Genomic DNA, 17,769 nt, shown 5'->3' on the forward strand with positions numbered 1-17,769 from the left:
TCCTGCCACAACATGGATTATGAATCTTTGAAAACAAACTGGACACAATTAAAAACACACCGACATCAAAGTAAGAATAAAGCTTTCTTTCATTTCCACGGGGAAAAAAATAACAATTTGCTTGTACAACAAACCACAGAGAATACGTGTACTTTGAACTGGAAGGTTCTCTGCAGCTCTTCTGTGCATTTGAACCCTCAGTCAAATTGTGTTGATTATATCCAGGAAGCCCGACCTACCCTGTGCTATGGATGAGGGGGGGTAGGTGCTGTCAGAGAGCTGGTAAGGTGGGATGCTGGACATGGCCGAGGGTGGGAAAGCCCCTGGGATCAGGTGATTAAATGCCATCAGTTGATTGGCTCCAGCTTGCTTCCTCCACCTGGCTCGCCTGTTGCTGAACCACACCTAGAAGAGATGACGATGTTCGATCAGAGGGTGTGTGTGTGTGTGTGTGTGTGTGTGTGTGTGTGTGTGTGTGTGTGTGTGTGTGTGTGTGTGTGTGTGTGTGTGTGTGTGTGTGTGTGTGTGTGTGTGTGTGTGTGTGTGTGTGTGTGTGTGTGTGTGTGTGTGTGTGTGTGTGTGCGTGCAACATGGCTGGCTGCACTGAGGGACATGCTGTGTCCATATGGACGGGGCTCATGCTGGGTCCTGTTTACACTTCCCATGTGGAGCCTGTGGAGGAGAATTTAGTGAACCCCACATCAGAAATGCGGAAGTCCAGATTGGGTCCCCGGGAGCGGAGGACGGGAGGTGCGGAGGACGGGAGGTGCGGAGGACGGGGGGTGCGGAGGACGGGGGGGTGCGTGTGCCGGCGGGTTTCTGCCGTTGTGAGGCGCAAACACAGATCAGCAGGTTGCCTTTAAATGGTCACAGAGTGTATGAAGCCACTAAGTTAATGTCTGAAAGTGAATGTCAGAGGGTTGTTCGATGGGGGAGGTCAACAAGTGTGTGTTCAGTTGTGGTTCTCGTGCTTCTTTTAGAGACAATGTTTACAACCTTGGAGCTCATAAAACCCTTTCAAATAGAGCTCATATGAATTCCTGTGTTCCGCAAGCTTGAATGTGTTTTTAACTGTGAGCAGTGACGTGGACGTTTGGTAGCTCCTGACGGTCTGCATGTGTGTTTGTGCTCGTACCTGCACCCGGGCCTCGGTGAGCTTGGCCCTCTGAGCGAGCTCCTCCCTGGTGTAGATGTCGGGGTAGTGTGTCCTCTCGAAGGCCCTCTCCAGCTCCTCCAGCTGCTCCGCGGTGAAGGTGGTCCGACTGCGCCTCTGCTTCCTCTTCAGCGGCAGATCGGGCTCCGACTCCACGTCCGAACCCTCGTCTGAGTGACTCGCTGTTCGAACGCAGGAGAAAAGGACAAGAATCCTCCAAAGATCAGATGTTTAACTGACGACACCGTCAGCTTCATTCTTAAACTACAACCTAAAATGGCCGTTTCCTTCCTGCTGAAGAGCAAACAGACCGCCGTTATTGTCTGAAACCTTTTATTTTTACATCACAAGTAGTAAGCGCAATCACAAAATGTTTTCTATGTGTTGCCCTTTTTTCCACTTTCATTACACAGACGCACACACACACACGCACACACACACACACACACACACACACACACACACACACACACACACACACACACACACACACACACACACACACACACACACACACAAAATCAGCCAAACAGACCTCCATTCAGAAGGAATATTCCAGGCCTATCAGGAATAATCCCATCAGAGAAGATTCCCAGAGCACCACAGGGGGACTGGTGGACTAAAAGGCACACAAAAGGCTAATTTGGATCCAGGGGCTGTTCTTTGAGCATGTGTGAGAGTCTATGTTTATGTGTGTGTGTGTGTGTGTGTGTGTGTGTGTGTGTGTGTGTGTGTGTGTGTGTGTGTGTGTGTGTGTGTGTGTGTGTGTGTGTGTGTGTGTGTGTGTGTGTGTGTGTGTGTGGAGAGAGACAGTAGTCTGGAGGGCCAGAAGCATGACTGCTGGTTTATGAGGTAAACTCTCTTTCCCTTTCTGTCACTGCAGATGTGCAACAACACAATTCAGATTAAATAAGATAATCACATATATAGAGACCGGCCGATTCATCACATTTGCATCAGTTTTGGGATATGTGTGTCCAATATGAAGAAAAAAAGATGCTTCAGGTAATTTAGAAATGGTTCTATTTGTGTTTTTCTCTATTTGTAGTTATTAACATTTATTACATTCGTTTCAGTGCGCTGATGTCATTTTGGACACAATCAGTGTTAAAACAGAACTGAAATGATCAGTTATTTATATGCTCAATCAATCTGTTGATTATTGTTTTAATTGTTGAGCTGTTTAAATGGTAGAAAAATATCCTTCATCGAGTCTATGGGGATATTTTCAAACAGCTTGTTTTGCCTTTAATCTAACCAATTTAAAATGTCTTACATCGGAGAGGCTATGATCAGAATTTATTTTAATATATTTCTTGTCAAACAAATGACATAACTCACATCGCAATTGATGCATTTTCTCATCCTCAGCTGATCAGTTCATGATTTAATAACTAATCTTTGAGTACTAATGTTTTCAATTTCAGAAGACTTTTATTTTGAAGTGTTTCTGACGCGTCCTTCGGTGTGTTTTCAGGCTCACTGAGCCTCGCTGATATGACGTGTCTCGACAGCTTTTGTGTTTTTTTCTCTTCATCTCTGTCTCAGATTACTTTTAATTCTATTGTGAATTACGTGCTATAAGCCAGCAGCCTGCTTTTTAACTCAGCACTTCAAACACTCCACTGGCTTTCCTTCCAAGTTCAGCGAGGCCAAAGCGCCCACTTTTTTTTGTGTTACACTTAATTAATTCCCCCTCGGCATAGGGGAAGTTTTGTGTGCAACACTGTATTAGTTCCCCCCGCAGAAGCAACAATAAAATACAAGAGAATCCAAATAGCTCAGGGCCCCTCATGTGAAACTGATCCCCTCTCCCCCTTTGGCGATTTTCTCCTCACAACACCAATAGCAGTGGGAGTCAACTTAACATGCATTAGGAGCAAATTGGTAAAGAAACATTCAAGCATGAGGCAGGCAATAAGTAAAATATTTTCAAAGGCGGAGCGAGAGAAATGGAGACATTGCCTTAAGCCTCTGCTGAATATTTTTGGGGAGTTTTGGGAGCTCTTCATCAGCCTGCCTGTGAGTTCAGAGGAGACGATTCAAAATGGCCTCTGCGCTTCAAAAATTTCAGTGTCACCAGCTGTTTTTGCAACTTTTCCCGTTTGGTCGCGACAGCGTGGTGATAAAACCTCTCGGGACTTTTGTCGGCCGGGTCTTTTCCACGACTATCGGGGGGCTGCAGGACTTTTGATGGTGAGGGAGGAATTCGGGGTGTGGAATGTGAGGGCTTTGGAGTTTTGGACAGGATGGCTGAAAAACAAGAGATGATGCCTTTTGTAGCCTCCCCCTCCAAGTTCCTGCACGGAGGAGGGCCGCTAGGAATGCCCCCCCCCCTCCAACACACACACACACACACACACACACACACACACACACACACACACACACACACACACACACACACACACACACACACTCACTCACTCACTCACTCACCCCAGCATTTCACAGGGATTTGGGCCTTGGGAAAGCTGAGGCGGCCCGGGAAAATCCTTAATCACTTTGGAATTACCTATCGGTTATGACTGCTACCGGGGTTTCGAGAACTTTTCAAAAGAAGCGACAGAGTGGCACCTCTTAAGTCTCGGGAGCCTGGTCGTGATACAATCCTTTACAGAGGAACCAAAGCTGCCTCATTAGTTTCATTTCACTTCGTGGGGTTGCTTCGTCAATTGATGTGCAGATACGACCCGATAAGATGACACGATAACCGTGTCTGTCGCTGCAGCGCCGAGCCTCCTGCGCTGACGGGTAAAACACGAGTTGATAACAGTGGCTGGAAAAGTGCGGAGAAAACTTTAGACTGACACGTTTTTCCCTTCGACCAACAGCAGACTTCAAAATCACCCAATAAACAAACACTTTTTTTTTTTTTTTTTTTTTTTTTGTAGCTTTGGCTTCCAACCCTTCTTAAACAAGCACCACCTTCTCCTCCCTCGTCTCCTTCTCCCTCCTTTTCGCCCTCTCTTTGTCTCCCGTCTCCCCATCTCTCTCTCCTTTCCACCCATATTTCTCTCTCTGACTCTCGGGCTCTTTGTTGCTCCACAGAGCTGAGGTCTTTGCCGGCGATTTCCACGCTCCATCTGTGGAATCCGTCATGGCTCCCTCAGCCCCTTCACAGTGGAGGGCTGTCACCTGCCCCATGGGGGAGCTTGGGAGGGGTTGAGGAGAGGGGGGCATAAAAAGGCTCCAGAGAGGGCTTGGGGTGGGGGTAGATGGAGGCATAGCCAGGGGCATTTTAACCCCTTTTCCCCCCTCCCTATCACCCCTGAAAAAAAAAAAAAACCTCTTGTTCCAGAGGGAACTGTAAGAGCACCTGAGGGGGGGCGACAGGGGCTGCTGTTGTGGTTGTAAATGGACCCGTGGGGATAAGTCTGTCTGGGCATCTGTGTTGGTCGAAGTTGTTGTCGGTGGAAGCAAAGTGCATCGACAGTCTCTTCTCCAAGCTTGGACACCAGTTGAGGTGAAAGGAAGAACGCAGCTGCCGATAATTTCCCCAAATCATCTCTTCAACGCTTCTAAAAGATTCTGATCCTTCTGTCTCTTCTGTCTTTTACGCACCCCTGTAGCTGTTGATAAGACGCTGTTACAATTGTTCTTAAAATATCATCATGGAGCCTCTCAAAAGTTCAAAATCAACTGTCAGGATTGTTTGTTTGTAAAAAGATGAAAATGTTACAATTTACTGTAAATGGATAAAAAGTGTAAATCATATTTTTTTTATATTTATGAAACATAAATCCAACTGGACTTATGAATACTGTTTTTTTTTATTAAAATTGTATAATAATAATAAAATAAAAAAATCCCAGATTTAATTTGTTACCCTTTTTTTTGAAGAAGTCTCATGACACAAAGCAAGACAACATTTTGTTGTGTTAAACTGCAGCCTGCAGTAATCAGTGTCCTGTTCCAGTGGAAATCAACATGTTGACATTAAATCTGGAAAAATCAATTAAATCAGATCTGATGCCTTCACAGCAAAAATTACAAAGCTTGAAAGACATGAGTCTTTCTGTATCAGAACAAGTTACTGTTCCAGCGTCTCTGACGCCCTGCATTTACAAATCTATCAGAGAATCATACATTTTCAGTATCGCAGTTTGAAAAGTGCACCAAAACTTTATCATCTATGTCGGGTTTGATTTTGGAGGACACAACAAAGTTTTGTTTAAAACTTTCTCAAATGCCAAGGTTATTTTCTTTTTTGCCATTATTTGTGGTTTGTTTGTTTTTAGGACCTGAAGTTTACTCTTCTTCTGTATAAATCTCTGCTTGACAGCATCCAACACATGCCTCAAATTCTGAAATATAATGTCATGCAAATTAAAGTGGCAGGTGATGAAGATTCATGGGGTGTGGGTGTGTGCGGGGGAGTTTTGGAGGCAAAGCTGTGCCAAGATGGAGGGCAGCCACCCAATCACCCCGAAAGCTCACGACTCCCTACAGCTTGGTTAAAGAGCTCGTAAACGCATACAAATACACACACACACACACACACACACACACACACACACACACACACACACACACACACACACACACACACACACACACACACACACACACACACACACACAAAGGCTGCAGTACCCTGAGCACATGTCCTGCTACACATGTACACAGCTCCTCTCATTCTACACGCATTTTAAGGCTCCGTTAATCGAGCTTGTCAGCCCTGAGGCGTCTCTACGTCAGCATCCATTAATACTCTACCCCTCTCACATGGCTGCAAGTGTGAGCAAGCACGGACACCGACACCGACACCGACACACACACACGCACTACTTTCCGCGATGATCTTTGCAACGATGAAATATAATGCCAAATCAGCACTATACCTCTAACACAGAAGGAAGAGAGGGAGGTTCAGATGGAAAGATGACGGGGAAACCTTTCCCCCTGCTTTTCCAACCTGTGGTTTCAGAGTGCCCCGTTTGCCGTCATCGCCTCGCTATCCCCAAGATCTGATCATATCGCTTTGGCACCGTCGAATAGCCTCGGCCAATCAAATTATCCACTCTAACCCCCGTATCGCTGCCTGCACGTATACACATGCTATATCTTAAAATGCTGTATTTATAGCCCCTGTAAACACTTGACTTCTCTCTGTATACTTTCGCTCCACCTCGGCTCAGAGGAGCAGCGTATTGCAGATGTGGTCCTGGCTCGTTGTCAGTTCATCGAAATTTGAGAAAATAGGAGCCTTAAAAGGGTAAAATTATCTGAGGAGGGGAAGGCCTGGAAAAGCAGCCTCAGCGAGCTCGACCGGGAGCGCCGGGAGCACTAAGCCGCAAAATAAGAGAGGAGCAGTTGGGAGGGGGAGGAGGGTGGGTAGGTGGAAGGGGTTAGAGAGAAAAGAAAACTGTTTAATTTAACCAAACTGAAGCCCTGAGAGACACACAGGAGTGCCGAGGGACTCCAGGCCAAAAAAACCTCTCCGGAGCCAAGAAAGCCCCAAAATGGCTCCCATAGTGCAACGCCATCCCAGAGAGGGGAAAAAAACAGAGGAGGAGAAAGAGGATTTAGCTGAAACAGTCTATTGGAAAGGCTGAATTTCTGGGAGGTGGGGGGGGGGGGGAGTCGGACGGGGACACAAAGGCTTAAATATGTCCGCTGAGACATGAGACAGTACGCATTGAGCGCGCGTGCACGTGTGCGTGAGAGACACGGAGGGACGGAGCCGATGTGTCAAATGTGGATTTTCTTGGGGACTTTGGGGAATTGACCGACCATATGCGGGTTATTTACACCCCTCTTCGGACATCCCAGTAACTCTTCTGGGGCTTTGGTTAATAGCGAGGCCAAATTGAGGCTCTGACACGTTGCGCCCTCCCCTTCTCCTCCGCCTCCCCCCTCTCCAAAAAAACACAAAACAAAAGGCAGAGGAGACAAACGCAGCATTTATTTGGGCGGGCCGACCATGCTGCTCCTATTCAGAGGCCGGGGGACTAAGTGACTGGCCGACTGCATTAAACAGTATATAGAAGTCAAGGCAGGCAGATGCCGGGCCGCATAATGGCTTTACTGACAGCTTATGGACCCATCTGCGACTCTTTCTGCCGGGTTGAGAAAAAGACGGTGTGTGAGTGTGTGTGTGGGAGGAGGGAGGAGGGTGAACTCACTTGACTTGCTAAGACGGAGTTTCAACTTGTACAGCTGCCCTGTAAAGGAGCGTGTGCCCCTCTGTGTGTGTGTGTGTGTGTGTGTGTGTGTGTGTGTGTGTGTGTGTGTGTGTGTGTGTGTGTGTGTGTGTGTGTGTGTGTGTGTGTGTGTGTGTGTGTGTGTGTGTGTGTGTGTGTGTGTGTGTGTGTGTTGGCTAGAACATGAATAGACAAAAAATGAAAAGTGTTGCCACACAAGTGTGAGCTGTCATCACTCACGACCTGATTATGGTGCAATGAAAATGACAGTAGAAAAGGCATCAATGGGTCCTGAGGTGTCAGCGAAGACTCGAGGGGAATCAGGAAGTAGTTACCTGTCACTTGTAGCTAAATGTGTTTCTAACCCTGTTTCCTGTGTAGCGCTGGGGGAGAGTGACCTTCTGTGACCTTGGAGCTCCTCTCTGTCTTTTAACTCTGGAAAAAGACTCTGAGCTCCAGTCAGAGAGGAACTTGTTAGGAGAGCTGTGAGCTGGGTTCACTGTCATTCTCAATTTTGTTGTTGACAAGGGGGAAGCCTGACAGCTTCATCTTCCTCATACCCCTGGCAGGCTGCCCTGCAGCAGCTATTCATCTTCCTCAGGATATAACTGGAATTTTCGGGAAAAGTTCAGGCTACCATCACAACTGAAGCAAATCCATGATCACATACTACTGTTTTTAGTCCATTTTCAATACAAAAATGCCATCTCAATAAGATCTCCTGAGTCGGGATAGGTCATCAAATGAAATCGTTAGTTAATTATTTATTTTTTAAATCAAATAGTTTGTGCGACTATTGTCTTGTTTTATTTCTCTTGTTTTTACCAGTGCGTCGGGGTAATGTGTTACTACTGTCAGAAGGTGGCAGTAATTCACCAAAAAGCTGTTTACCAACCCCCATTAAACAACAAAAGGAGAAGATGTTATTACCCGGCTTCAGTGAAAACCTGTGTGGCTCTGTGGGATTATATGCTGTGACACAAACTGTAGAAACATACAAAGACGATGACAATCATCAAAAAGTTATTCATGGAGCTCTTTAAAAAAGAAATGGAAACAAAAAATGAGGTGCAGTGCTAACTCTGCCAGGTAGAGCTACCATATCAATGGCCACCACAGCTATGAACAGACATTTGAGAGCGAAGCACAGAGCAGACGGTTCATCCAACAATCAATGGCTAGCTTTGTCACCGGACAAAGTGAGTTTGATGTTAGATGTTAGAGAGGAAACCATGTTCCTCGTTTTAAAGATGAAGCCACAGACATGCTTCTCCTCAGCTTTGTCCAAGCTTCAAGGCACTTAATGGGCCCGAGTTAACAACATGAAAGAGTTTCTCTCTCTTCAAATAAAATCAAAGAGTTCTCAGCAAATATTGAAAAGTATTTTTGCTTGACAGTAAATATGACCAAGGGACTCCTGCTCTGGCACCGAGTCCTTATGTTGAAAAGGGAAATTCCTGCCACATGTTCTACAGAGCGCTACGTTCATTCAAACGACCTGAATATCATTTTACTTTACTTTCATCATTTTGACTGTAGCTTTTGCCGTGAAAACAAATAGAAACAAGTGCCAATCTATCGCAAACCTTCATTCAGCGTCTACTTGATGCGTTCATAAGATTGGTTATTACAACAGATATTCCCACATGGCGTGGCTACAGCATAAACACTCTTTTTGAGCCTCTTTGCCGACACAACACAAAAAGCTTGTGGGCTAATTAGTTAACAAAGCTCTGAAAGAAAAGTCAGGCTTCATCAGTCAGGTGATTGACAGCTGCCTGTCCCCCTGTCGGCAGCATCCACGCTGCATTTACTGCCCTCTGCCAACTTTGACACACCACCCTGACCCCGACACGCACACACACACACACACACACACACACACACACACACACACACACACACACACACACACACACACACACACACACACACACATTACAAACAACCGTGCTCACAAACGCACAGACAGCCATATGAGATGAAAACACACATTCTTCCTTACTTTCTCAGAAACACACACAAACACACTCATGCACATTAAAAAACAACCTCTCCCCCCCCAGCTGTTGTGCCTATAGTGCCTACTCGCAGCAGATAAAGAGGGGCCTTATTCTAAGGCGAGCCATTCTACTTGACCTTCGCTGGGCCTTTTCACTCTTTCACTCCCTTCAAACCGTCTTTGGGGGCTCGCTCACTCTCGCCTCAATGTGACTAGTCCATCACGGGTGAAGGCTGGGGCGCTAACAGCGGGTCTTGAAGGGGGGAATACCCCAAATATCCCTTGCCCCTTCCCCCTTACACACACACACACACACACACACACACACACATACACGCACGCAGAGCCCCGCCCTCTCAGAAATCACCCTGACTTCAAAGTTGGTGTGCATTCATTAATTGCCCTTTGAATTGATATCAGAGGGTCACAATAAGAGTGTGAAAGGAAAAAGAGGCTTTAATGAAGCATAGAGCAGCCATTCATTTGCAGATAACTATGTTTTCATGCTTGGATAGTCATCATGCATGGGCTTATTAGAAAAAAAAACCACGAGAGAGGGAGGAGTGCGGGGCGAGGAGAGAGGGACAGACAGACAGAGAGCCCCGGGGTAGACCAGAGTGATTTGGAGCTCGCCACTTTGGCCCTCGTGCCCCCCTTTGCCCTCGTGCCCAGGGACTCACTGAGTGACACATTCATGCTTTCAGTGGACAGACAGAGCCCTCTTCACCAGGCGATTGGCTCAGGCCACTTATAGCCATCAGCTATTATGGGATTCATCAAGAACTTATTGGTTCTGTCTTTGTCACTTTTGATGAGACAAAACCAGCAACTGGCAACGTATGAGGATGATTTTTCTCATTGTGATTTAATCTTCCAGTTACTTTATCATTTCACTTATTCATTTATCATGTAAAATTTTAGAATACTTCATTAAAAAAGGCCAAAAATCTAAGTGGTATCTGTATATCTACAGTCTGAAACCTGAATAGATTCAGGTTACGCTGAAATAAAACAGAAAAGCACCAAATCCTCATATTGGAGAGGCTAAACAAAGAAAATCTGGGGTGTTTTTACAGATTGATACAAACACTTTTCACCATAAAACTTACTGAAACATTAAAATGACCATTTTTTTTTCTTACATTTTTTAATTAGTTCATTCTGTCTGAAATACTTTCAATATGTTTTTTGTGATTGTTCTGCCACCCAAAGGGAGAAAAAAAGGCAAAAAATAATTAAGTCTACTTCTCATTCATTCAGTACACAGAAATACTGGGCAACTGAAAAATATGTACTTTCACTGATTCTCAAGCACAAAAAGTTCATGTTAAAAGTCTGAGTTAAAGCTCCAACGTTTCTCTGTCATCACACAGTAAACACAGCACTCTCTGCCCCCTCTGCTCCCTCACTTTCTTTCCCCTCGGCCCACTGTTTCCTCCTCTCCTCTTCTCTGTCATGGCACCGGTCCAGTGTGCGCTCACATACTCCATTTGCAGCACGCCATCCTTCACCCCGAGTGGCAGCACAAACCCCAAGTTCCTCATTCTCGCGCATTATTTACACAAACAAAGTCCTGCTCCGTTTCTGTGACAAAGCCAGCTAAATCTTTATGGCTCTTTCATGTATTGTCTGCTCACGGTTCCCTTTTGTCCCTCGGCCATTGGCCTGGGCCATGGATACAATGAGCCCGGCAGAATGGAGGCAGATTGAAGGAATGCGCCTCAATAAACCTAATTATGACATGATGACTGCGCTCACCATGGTAGGGGTTTTTCAAAGATCCCTGGCTTATTCAATTAGCCCTTTCCAGGATCCCCTTTCACCAAATAAAGTTATCCCTTTGACTGTTTGCATTGCAGAGTGGAATGTGCAAGTGTGTGTATATGCATGTGGATGTGTGTATGTGTGTGTGCGTACACACACACACACACACACACACGGCTGGCCTAAATGGAAATGTATTGGCCCTCAACAAGGCTCCTCTGTATTATCTGGCTAATTTCACCTAACTAAGTATGGACTCCAAAAGATACACTGTGAAAATGTGAAGCAGGAGGAGGGAGGAGGCGGGGACACCGTGACTGTTTTAATCATTAACTTTGTCTCCAGGGTTAATTACTATGATGCTGGGAGTTTGGTGCAGCCTCAGCAACAGGCCTGCAGCCTCAGCATTACAGTCAAATATATAAATATTTGAATAATAATGGGGGCGGCACCGGCGTGTTTTTTAGTGTAAATTTCTTTCTGTTTCAACTTCATAGTTTCTTACTGCACAGGGGTTTGGAAGAAAAAAATGGTTTCATTGAATTTATATATCAAAAGATGAGACTTTAGACACTTGTATTATTATTCAAATTGTTACCTAACAGATGATATACACATGTGCCATTTTAGATATTAATCTCTCACCTTTGACCATATGGCTGGAAATGGTATTAATGCTCATAAAAGTCATAGTCATAAAAACTAATCAGAAAAGTAGTCAACAGGTTGTAGTTTTTTTTAAAGGAGTAGAAAATAGTTCCCACATTGTTATTTATCTGATAAAGTATAAAATGCACATGTTTTAGTTTCATTTTTTTTTTATGTTGGTTCATTTGCTGATAATATTTTTTCGACTCAGGAAGTAAAGATCATGTTGTTTCCCCACAGCTTCAGGCGTTTAAATCTAAAGGTAATAGCCAACAACAGTGTTGAAATTGGACTTGAAATTACAGCAAAATCTCGGCTATGCGTAATCAACGCACAAACAGTTCATACAGAAGTTCATTACAAAACGTTATGGACTGGACTGACTCTCCTTTGTGCGCTCCGGAGGATGCGGCCGAGATATTAAAAGAGCTGTGCGCCGCGGGCTCGGAGAGACACAGAGACGGAGTAGGAAACAGAGGGAGAGGGGCGGTGTTGCTCTCAAGATGAAAGTGGGATGAAATAAAAGAGTCGATTTAATCTGCTTGAAGAGATTTGGAGAGCAAACGGGGGTAGAGGAGGAGCGGGCGGGTGGAGGGGTTGAGTTTTCGGACTTGTGCTGCAGCTCAGGACGGGTGGCCGGGGCCCCCATTGTGAAACTGCGCTCCGGGCCAGACCGGGGTTCTCCGGGGAGAACATTGGTCCCCATTCACCGAAAACACTCTTTAATACACTCCCTCCGTCATTAAATGTGACATAGCACAATATCGACATCATTTAGAAGACATTATTAATGTTCAAGGGGGCAAGGCCGGGGACTCATCAAAGAATCAATACGAGATCATGAGTTACAGGCTCGAGAAGGAATTATTCGCGTCATTCAAAGCGGAGAAGGCCCTTTTGTTTTGTAGACCAATTACACTCTGAATATTATGACAAACACAGCAATTAAGCTTCATCAAATGAGACTTAATGGGACAATATTGCTTTTCCTGTTAAAAGCACTGGGATTAAAAATGGGAACGATATTGAGTTTACTGGGGGGAAAAAAACAAATAAACACAAATGTGTAACCAAAATGTGAGTATAACTTTTTATAAAGACTTTTTTTTTTTTTTTTCTCAGATAAGGAGAACGGGCGCATTCAACAACACAAAATATGAAATCGCAGATTTTACTTTGAAAATCTAGTATTTCATGTTTATTTTCTGCGCGCACACGAGAGTGTGGGACCGCGTGAGCGCAGGGTTCTGGGGGGGCGAGCACGCATCCTTGGGGCATACGTGAGTGGATTTCAGAGGCCTCAATTGTCCCCCTGAATGGCAGTCGGCTTCTTTAGCCGACCCCAAAAGGAAACATTTTGTAGGTGAAAACGGCCATTTTCTCTCGGTGAACGGGCCCTCTAAACCGTGCCGGGGCGCTCCCTGAATAATTCATCCTTCATTGCGGCCTCATAATGTGTTTTGTCGGGCTTTTCTGTGCAGAAGCTCTCCTCTCCCCTTCTTTTTTTTTCTTTTTCTCTCCTCTCCTCTGGCTGAATTATAAACAGGTTGCCTTCTTCTTTAGCGGCGGCCAAAGCTGTTTCCAAGCTGGCCTTTTGTCCGCGCGCAGCCCAAGCGTGAGCCCCAAATAGACTCTCGCGCCTTTGTCTCCCAAGTTCATCCCAGAGCGTCCCGTTGTGCGCGCGAGGCGTGTCTTTGTGAGGAGATGGAAACCGTTGAACAAATGTTTGATCAACTCATCTGGGGGACATTTTGTCTCCTCAAACTCGAGTCCTTCATCTCTCCTCCCCTCTTTTACTGATGCACAGACCGAGCGAGTGCTCGCGGGGCAACCGCGGCTCCAATGTTGACATTGGGCTGCTTAAACGGGTTTAAAACGAGAGAGGAGAGATATGGAAACTGTTGAGCACATATTTGACCAAGACACGTTAGGGGCTATAATACTTTGGTATTAAATACAGTGGCAGCTTGTGAAGCGATAGATTATTACGTGTCAAAAGTTTTGTAAATACACGTTACAAACTAGTCAAAATAGTCATAAACAACCACCACTTCCGCTGTTTTTTTTCCCCCCAGAATAATTGCCCGATTTTAATTTATTTAAGCCCATACCAGCCATGCTGATAATTATAACAAATTTATGGAACTAAATATTTTAAATAGATTTTTATCGTGCCAATCACACAAACTACACATTTTAAAGTAGAACGTGTCGGCTCATGTGTGCAGCATGGAGGGTGTAAAAATTTGCAAAATTCAGAATTAAACGAGCTGCCATGCAGCCGTGACGAATTTCCACTTTCATGACGGAGGTAAAAAAAATTAAAGTGATGACATTCAAAATGAGCCCAACTGGGTAAAAACTATGAAGTAACGAGTCCAAAACCTCAAACATCTCCAATTAGGCTACTGTCTGTGAAACTGTTCGGGGAGGAAATGGAGAAAATATGTCATGTTTTATTCCTTGGCCTGCAACACATGCTGCACTTCATAGAGTTTTTGCAAAACAGCTTCGCTTGGGCCTACACTGTAAAATATTCATCCTTAGACTGTGTTTGATAGCAACATGTTTTTTTTGTTTTTTTTTTTATTCTTAAATAAACCTTCGGATTAAACATTTCAGATCATCTTTTATATCGTAATTTGGGTCTATTTGAGGCTATTCCACTTTATTTAATCAACTACAAACTCATTGAACTGATCAGCATTATTTAAAATGTTCCTTTATGAAAAAAGGATTTTTCACTGATGTCAAACTTGTACAGCTGGTCACTTTTTACAGTGAACGCCGCAGTTCGCAGCCCAATAAAAATTTATTTGTTGCAATAATGCAATAATAATTAAAGTCTAAACCAAAGGGCCAAGAGCAAAGTGAGTTCTGTTTCTATAATTCATGAAAGCATTACAACGAAATGTGATGGATGGATTTATAATGCAGCACGAGAATAAAAAAAAAAAAAAAATAAAAAATCGTTTACAAAATGTGCATCACTGTAACATGGCTATTCATCCACACACTGCTTTTAAGCCTCTACTGAACACACACACACACACACACACACACACACACACACACACACACACACACACACACACACACACACACACACACACACACACACACACACACACATTCCCCCCTTTCCCGCACAGAGCCATCACCTGCTGTTTGATTTACGGTATGGCCTCATGGGAAAAGCATTAGCCGGAGAGATATGGTCGATAAAGAATTCCTAACAAAGGCCGACACACACTCTCCGCCCACATCCAACCACTTTACAGCACGCTAAAACTTCACACACACACACACACAGGCTTGTGTACCACTAAATAAAACCATTCTGTTTCACACCCTGCTCCGAAGCGGCCAACAGTCCGACTGCGTTTCAGCTCCCTGCAGTGTTTTCCTCCTCTCAGTCAGATTATAAATGGATGGAAAGTTGAGTTTTCACTTTCACTACACCGCTGTTTCCTCAAGTCTATCTTAACTGGACTGCTTAACGATACTAAATTAAAACATCCTCCCATATGGACTCACTGAGACGATATCTGATGGAACAGGATCCCGCTGGGCTCTAATGTGTCTCATTGTGGTCACTGATATGACAAAGATAACTCAACTTATAACAGCCAACTTTTTTTCTTTTTCTTTTTGCAGTTTTTTTTTGCAGCAACAAGTCGAAGAGTTCACTCACATCTGTCTCCTAAGATGCCCTCGATGCTGTGTTTGGCTCTCCGGTCGCTGTCCTCCAGCTCTTTCTTCTCCATATCATCTTCATCCTCCTCTTCATCGCCTTTACCCCCGAACTTACTCCGCATGATGCGACTGATAGAGCTCACTGTGAAAGTTGGGGCAAAAACAAATGAAGTTCACTGAAAAAGTACGAAAGTAATTAAGCGGAAATAAAACAATTATACTCGCAGATGAAAATACTACAAAATAAAAGGCAAGCATTAAAACTAATTGTCTCTAAGAATTAAAACAATAAAATAAACTTGTTAAAGTGAGAAACATTTTATTACTTTATTTATCGCTGTATTTTCTTTCTCTTTTCTTTTCTTTTTTTTTTTTTTACAATTGGCCATTTTATAACTTTAAAAGTATAATTAAATATTATAATATCAATTATAAAGTCACGTGAAATTAAATGAACTCAAATCAAATTAGCCTAAGAAGTATATTCGTTCATTTCTGCCCTTTTTTACCTGAAGGAACGTTGTTGCGGTCACATATCCCATCCTTCAGTAATTTATCCCGAATCTCCCAGCTAAACATACCCGGGTTTTCCCGCTTGTATTCTTCTATTCTCCTGTCTACGTCCGGCGTGGTTCCCTGCTTCAAAGGTCAGAAAAGTTGCCCAGTTTAGTCACTTGCTGCGGCCCTTGGGGCACAATGTATACAGAGTCTACTACAGGGCAAAACAAATACATCAACAGGTTATTTTTACGCAGCTTGTGCGCAACACTTGAATATATATATCAAAGGATTGATTGTTCCGGCTCTGCTTTCTCTGGTCCCTACCTTGGGCTTGCTGCCTCCGATGGCTCCGGGTCGGATGGAGCCGGTCTCCTGGTACCGGCACAGGATTTTGGACACGCAGCCGTGGGAGACCCGGAGCTGTCGGGAGATGACGCACGGCCTGATTCCGTGGTGGGCCATCTCCACGATCTTATGGCGGATGTGGTTGGGCAAAGGTCTGCCATTTATGAAAACTCCTCCGAGCTGGTTGACTCGGCCTTGACCCAGCGGGGTAGACACTGCATTTCATCAACACACGAGAGGAACGTGTCACCAGAGACACTAAACAGCACAGGCAGGGCGAGTTTAAACCATCTCCACGTGATTGTAAGAATGACAAAGACGTACTTCAGAAAAAAGACATCATTAATGATATAAGTCAACCAAAAATAAGTGACAATAACTGTTTTACTAAATAAAATTGTATACAATGCATTATGGGAACAAGTACATCATTCATGTAAATGCTAATTTAAGCCGAATTAATAGTTGAATTATTAAAAAAGAGCCTGCAAACAAGATTGGCAAAATTACAACCAAAATGATTAGAAAATCAGTAAATGAAATACCAAAGCAGCAGCTAAATAATTGCGATGAAAAATAGCCAACATAATGATGGTCCATCTAACTGAGGTGAAGGCCTAATTCTTTCAAAGTTGTACGTCCTTTCAGTGTACAAATGGCCTAGTTGGTTTTTGAGCTTGAGTTTTATGGAGACATGGCTGACTGAGAGGTCCGCGGCCACATAAAAGCAACAGTAACTTTTCACTGACTACAACTGAGAGCTAAATGATCCTCTGACAACCTCCAGCGTCCTCCGTCCTTTGATGCTTTACCTTCCAGTGGGAAGCCGCTGCGGGGGTAGTTCTGGGCCAGCGTGGGTCGCATCATCCTGGGAATAGACCCCGCCAACGCAGTCATACCTCCTCCACCACCCCAGTGACTGCGGAGACCTCCTCCTGACGGAGAAGCTGCTCCCCCGACAGCGACGGTGCCGCAGGAGGACGGTGTTTAAAACGGTCGCCTGTGTGAGAAGCTTCCTGGGAGTTGGGCTCGGGTTAGAGTTGCCGCTACAGCCAAGCAGCGTCCCGGGACAGACTCAACCCTCTGAGGAGCTCGATTTGACGACAACAAAAAAAAGTAGAAAACGTGATTTGAGGGCGTTAAAGGAGTTCGTTTCTTCGTCCTGCTGGTTTTTATTCCCCACTATTGACGCTTTTGGGAACGAGGTTGCCAAGACGGTGCAGCTCAGGCTAAAAATATTGTTATTGTTGTTGTTGTTTGTTGACACCCGTTCAAAGTGAGAGGAGTCCGTCCAAAGTAGCGGAGCTCTTCTCTCTCCCAGTCAGCACTCCCGGCTCGGATTGGTCGAGCGGGTACAGTCCGGTGCGCAGCGGCGTGCGATGATTGGCTGAGGCCGAAAACTTTGGTCCTATCAGGGACGCTGTCACAGCTCGGCTCGGACGGGACAGGGGCGTCGATTCACAAAACCCAAAGCTGTGGCAGACTCACTGAATGTACTGTTTAACCCGCAAAAC

At 44.7% G+C, this 17,769-nt stretch overlaps 1 protein-coding gene across 6 annotated transcripts in view; it reads right to left on the reverse strand.

The window, feature by feature from the left end:
• pax3b (paired box 3b) overlaps window positions 1-17,516 on the reverse strand; it is a 29,606-nt gene extending 12,090 nt beyond the window's left edge. For 2 of the 6 annotated variants that reach the window (XM_069689064.1, XM_069689212.1), the window contains exons 1-6: window positions 17,068-17,516; window positions 16,235-16,470; window positions 15,991-16,048; window positions 15,408-15,551; window positions 1,136-1,335; window positions 240-405 (exon numbers count right to left, since the gene is read on the reverse strand). In XM_069689064.1, the coding sequence (XP_069545165.1) occupies window positions 240-405; window positions 1,136-1,335; window positions 15,408-15,551; window positions 15,991-16,048; window positions 16,235-16,470; window positions 17,068-17,152 (889 nt within the window). In that variant the 5' untranslated portion in view covers window positions 17,153-17,516. Of the gene's footprint in view, window positions 1-239; window positions 406-1,135; window positions 1,336-15,407; window positions 15,552-15,918; window positions 16,049-16,234; window positions 16,471-17,067 lie in introns of all 6 variants that reach the window. The other 4 variants (XM_069688526.1, XM_069688972.1, XM_069689145.1 and 1 more) reach the window with 3 other exon arrangements.
• Window positions 17,517-17,769: the final 253 nt, after the last annotated feature.

This window comes from Brachyistius frenatus, unplaced genomic scaffold, assembly GCF_029030835.1.
Source record: "Brachyistius frenatus isolate BFR_SWC_R1_liver_20210118 unplaced genomic scaffold, ASM2903083v1 Contig_1, whole genome shotgun sequence".
Lineage (NCBI taxonomy): Eukaryota > Metazoa > Chordata > Actinopteri > Embiotocidae > Brachyistius > Brachyistius frenatus.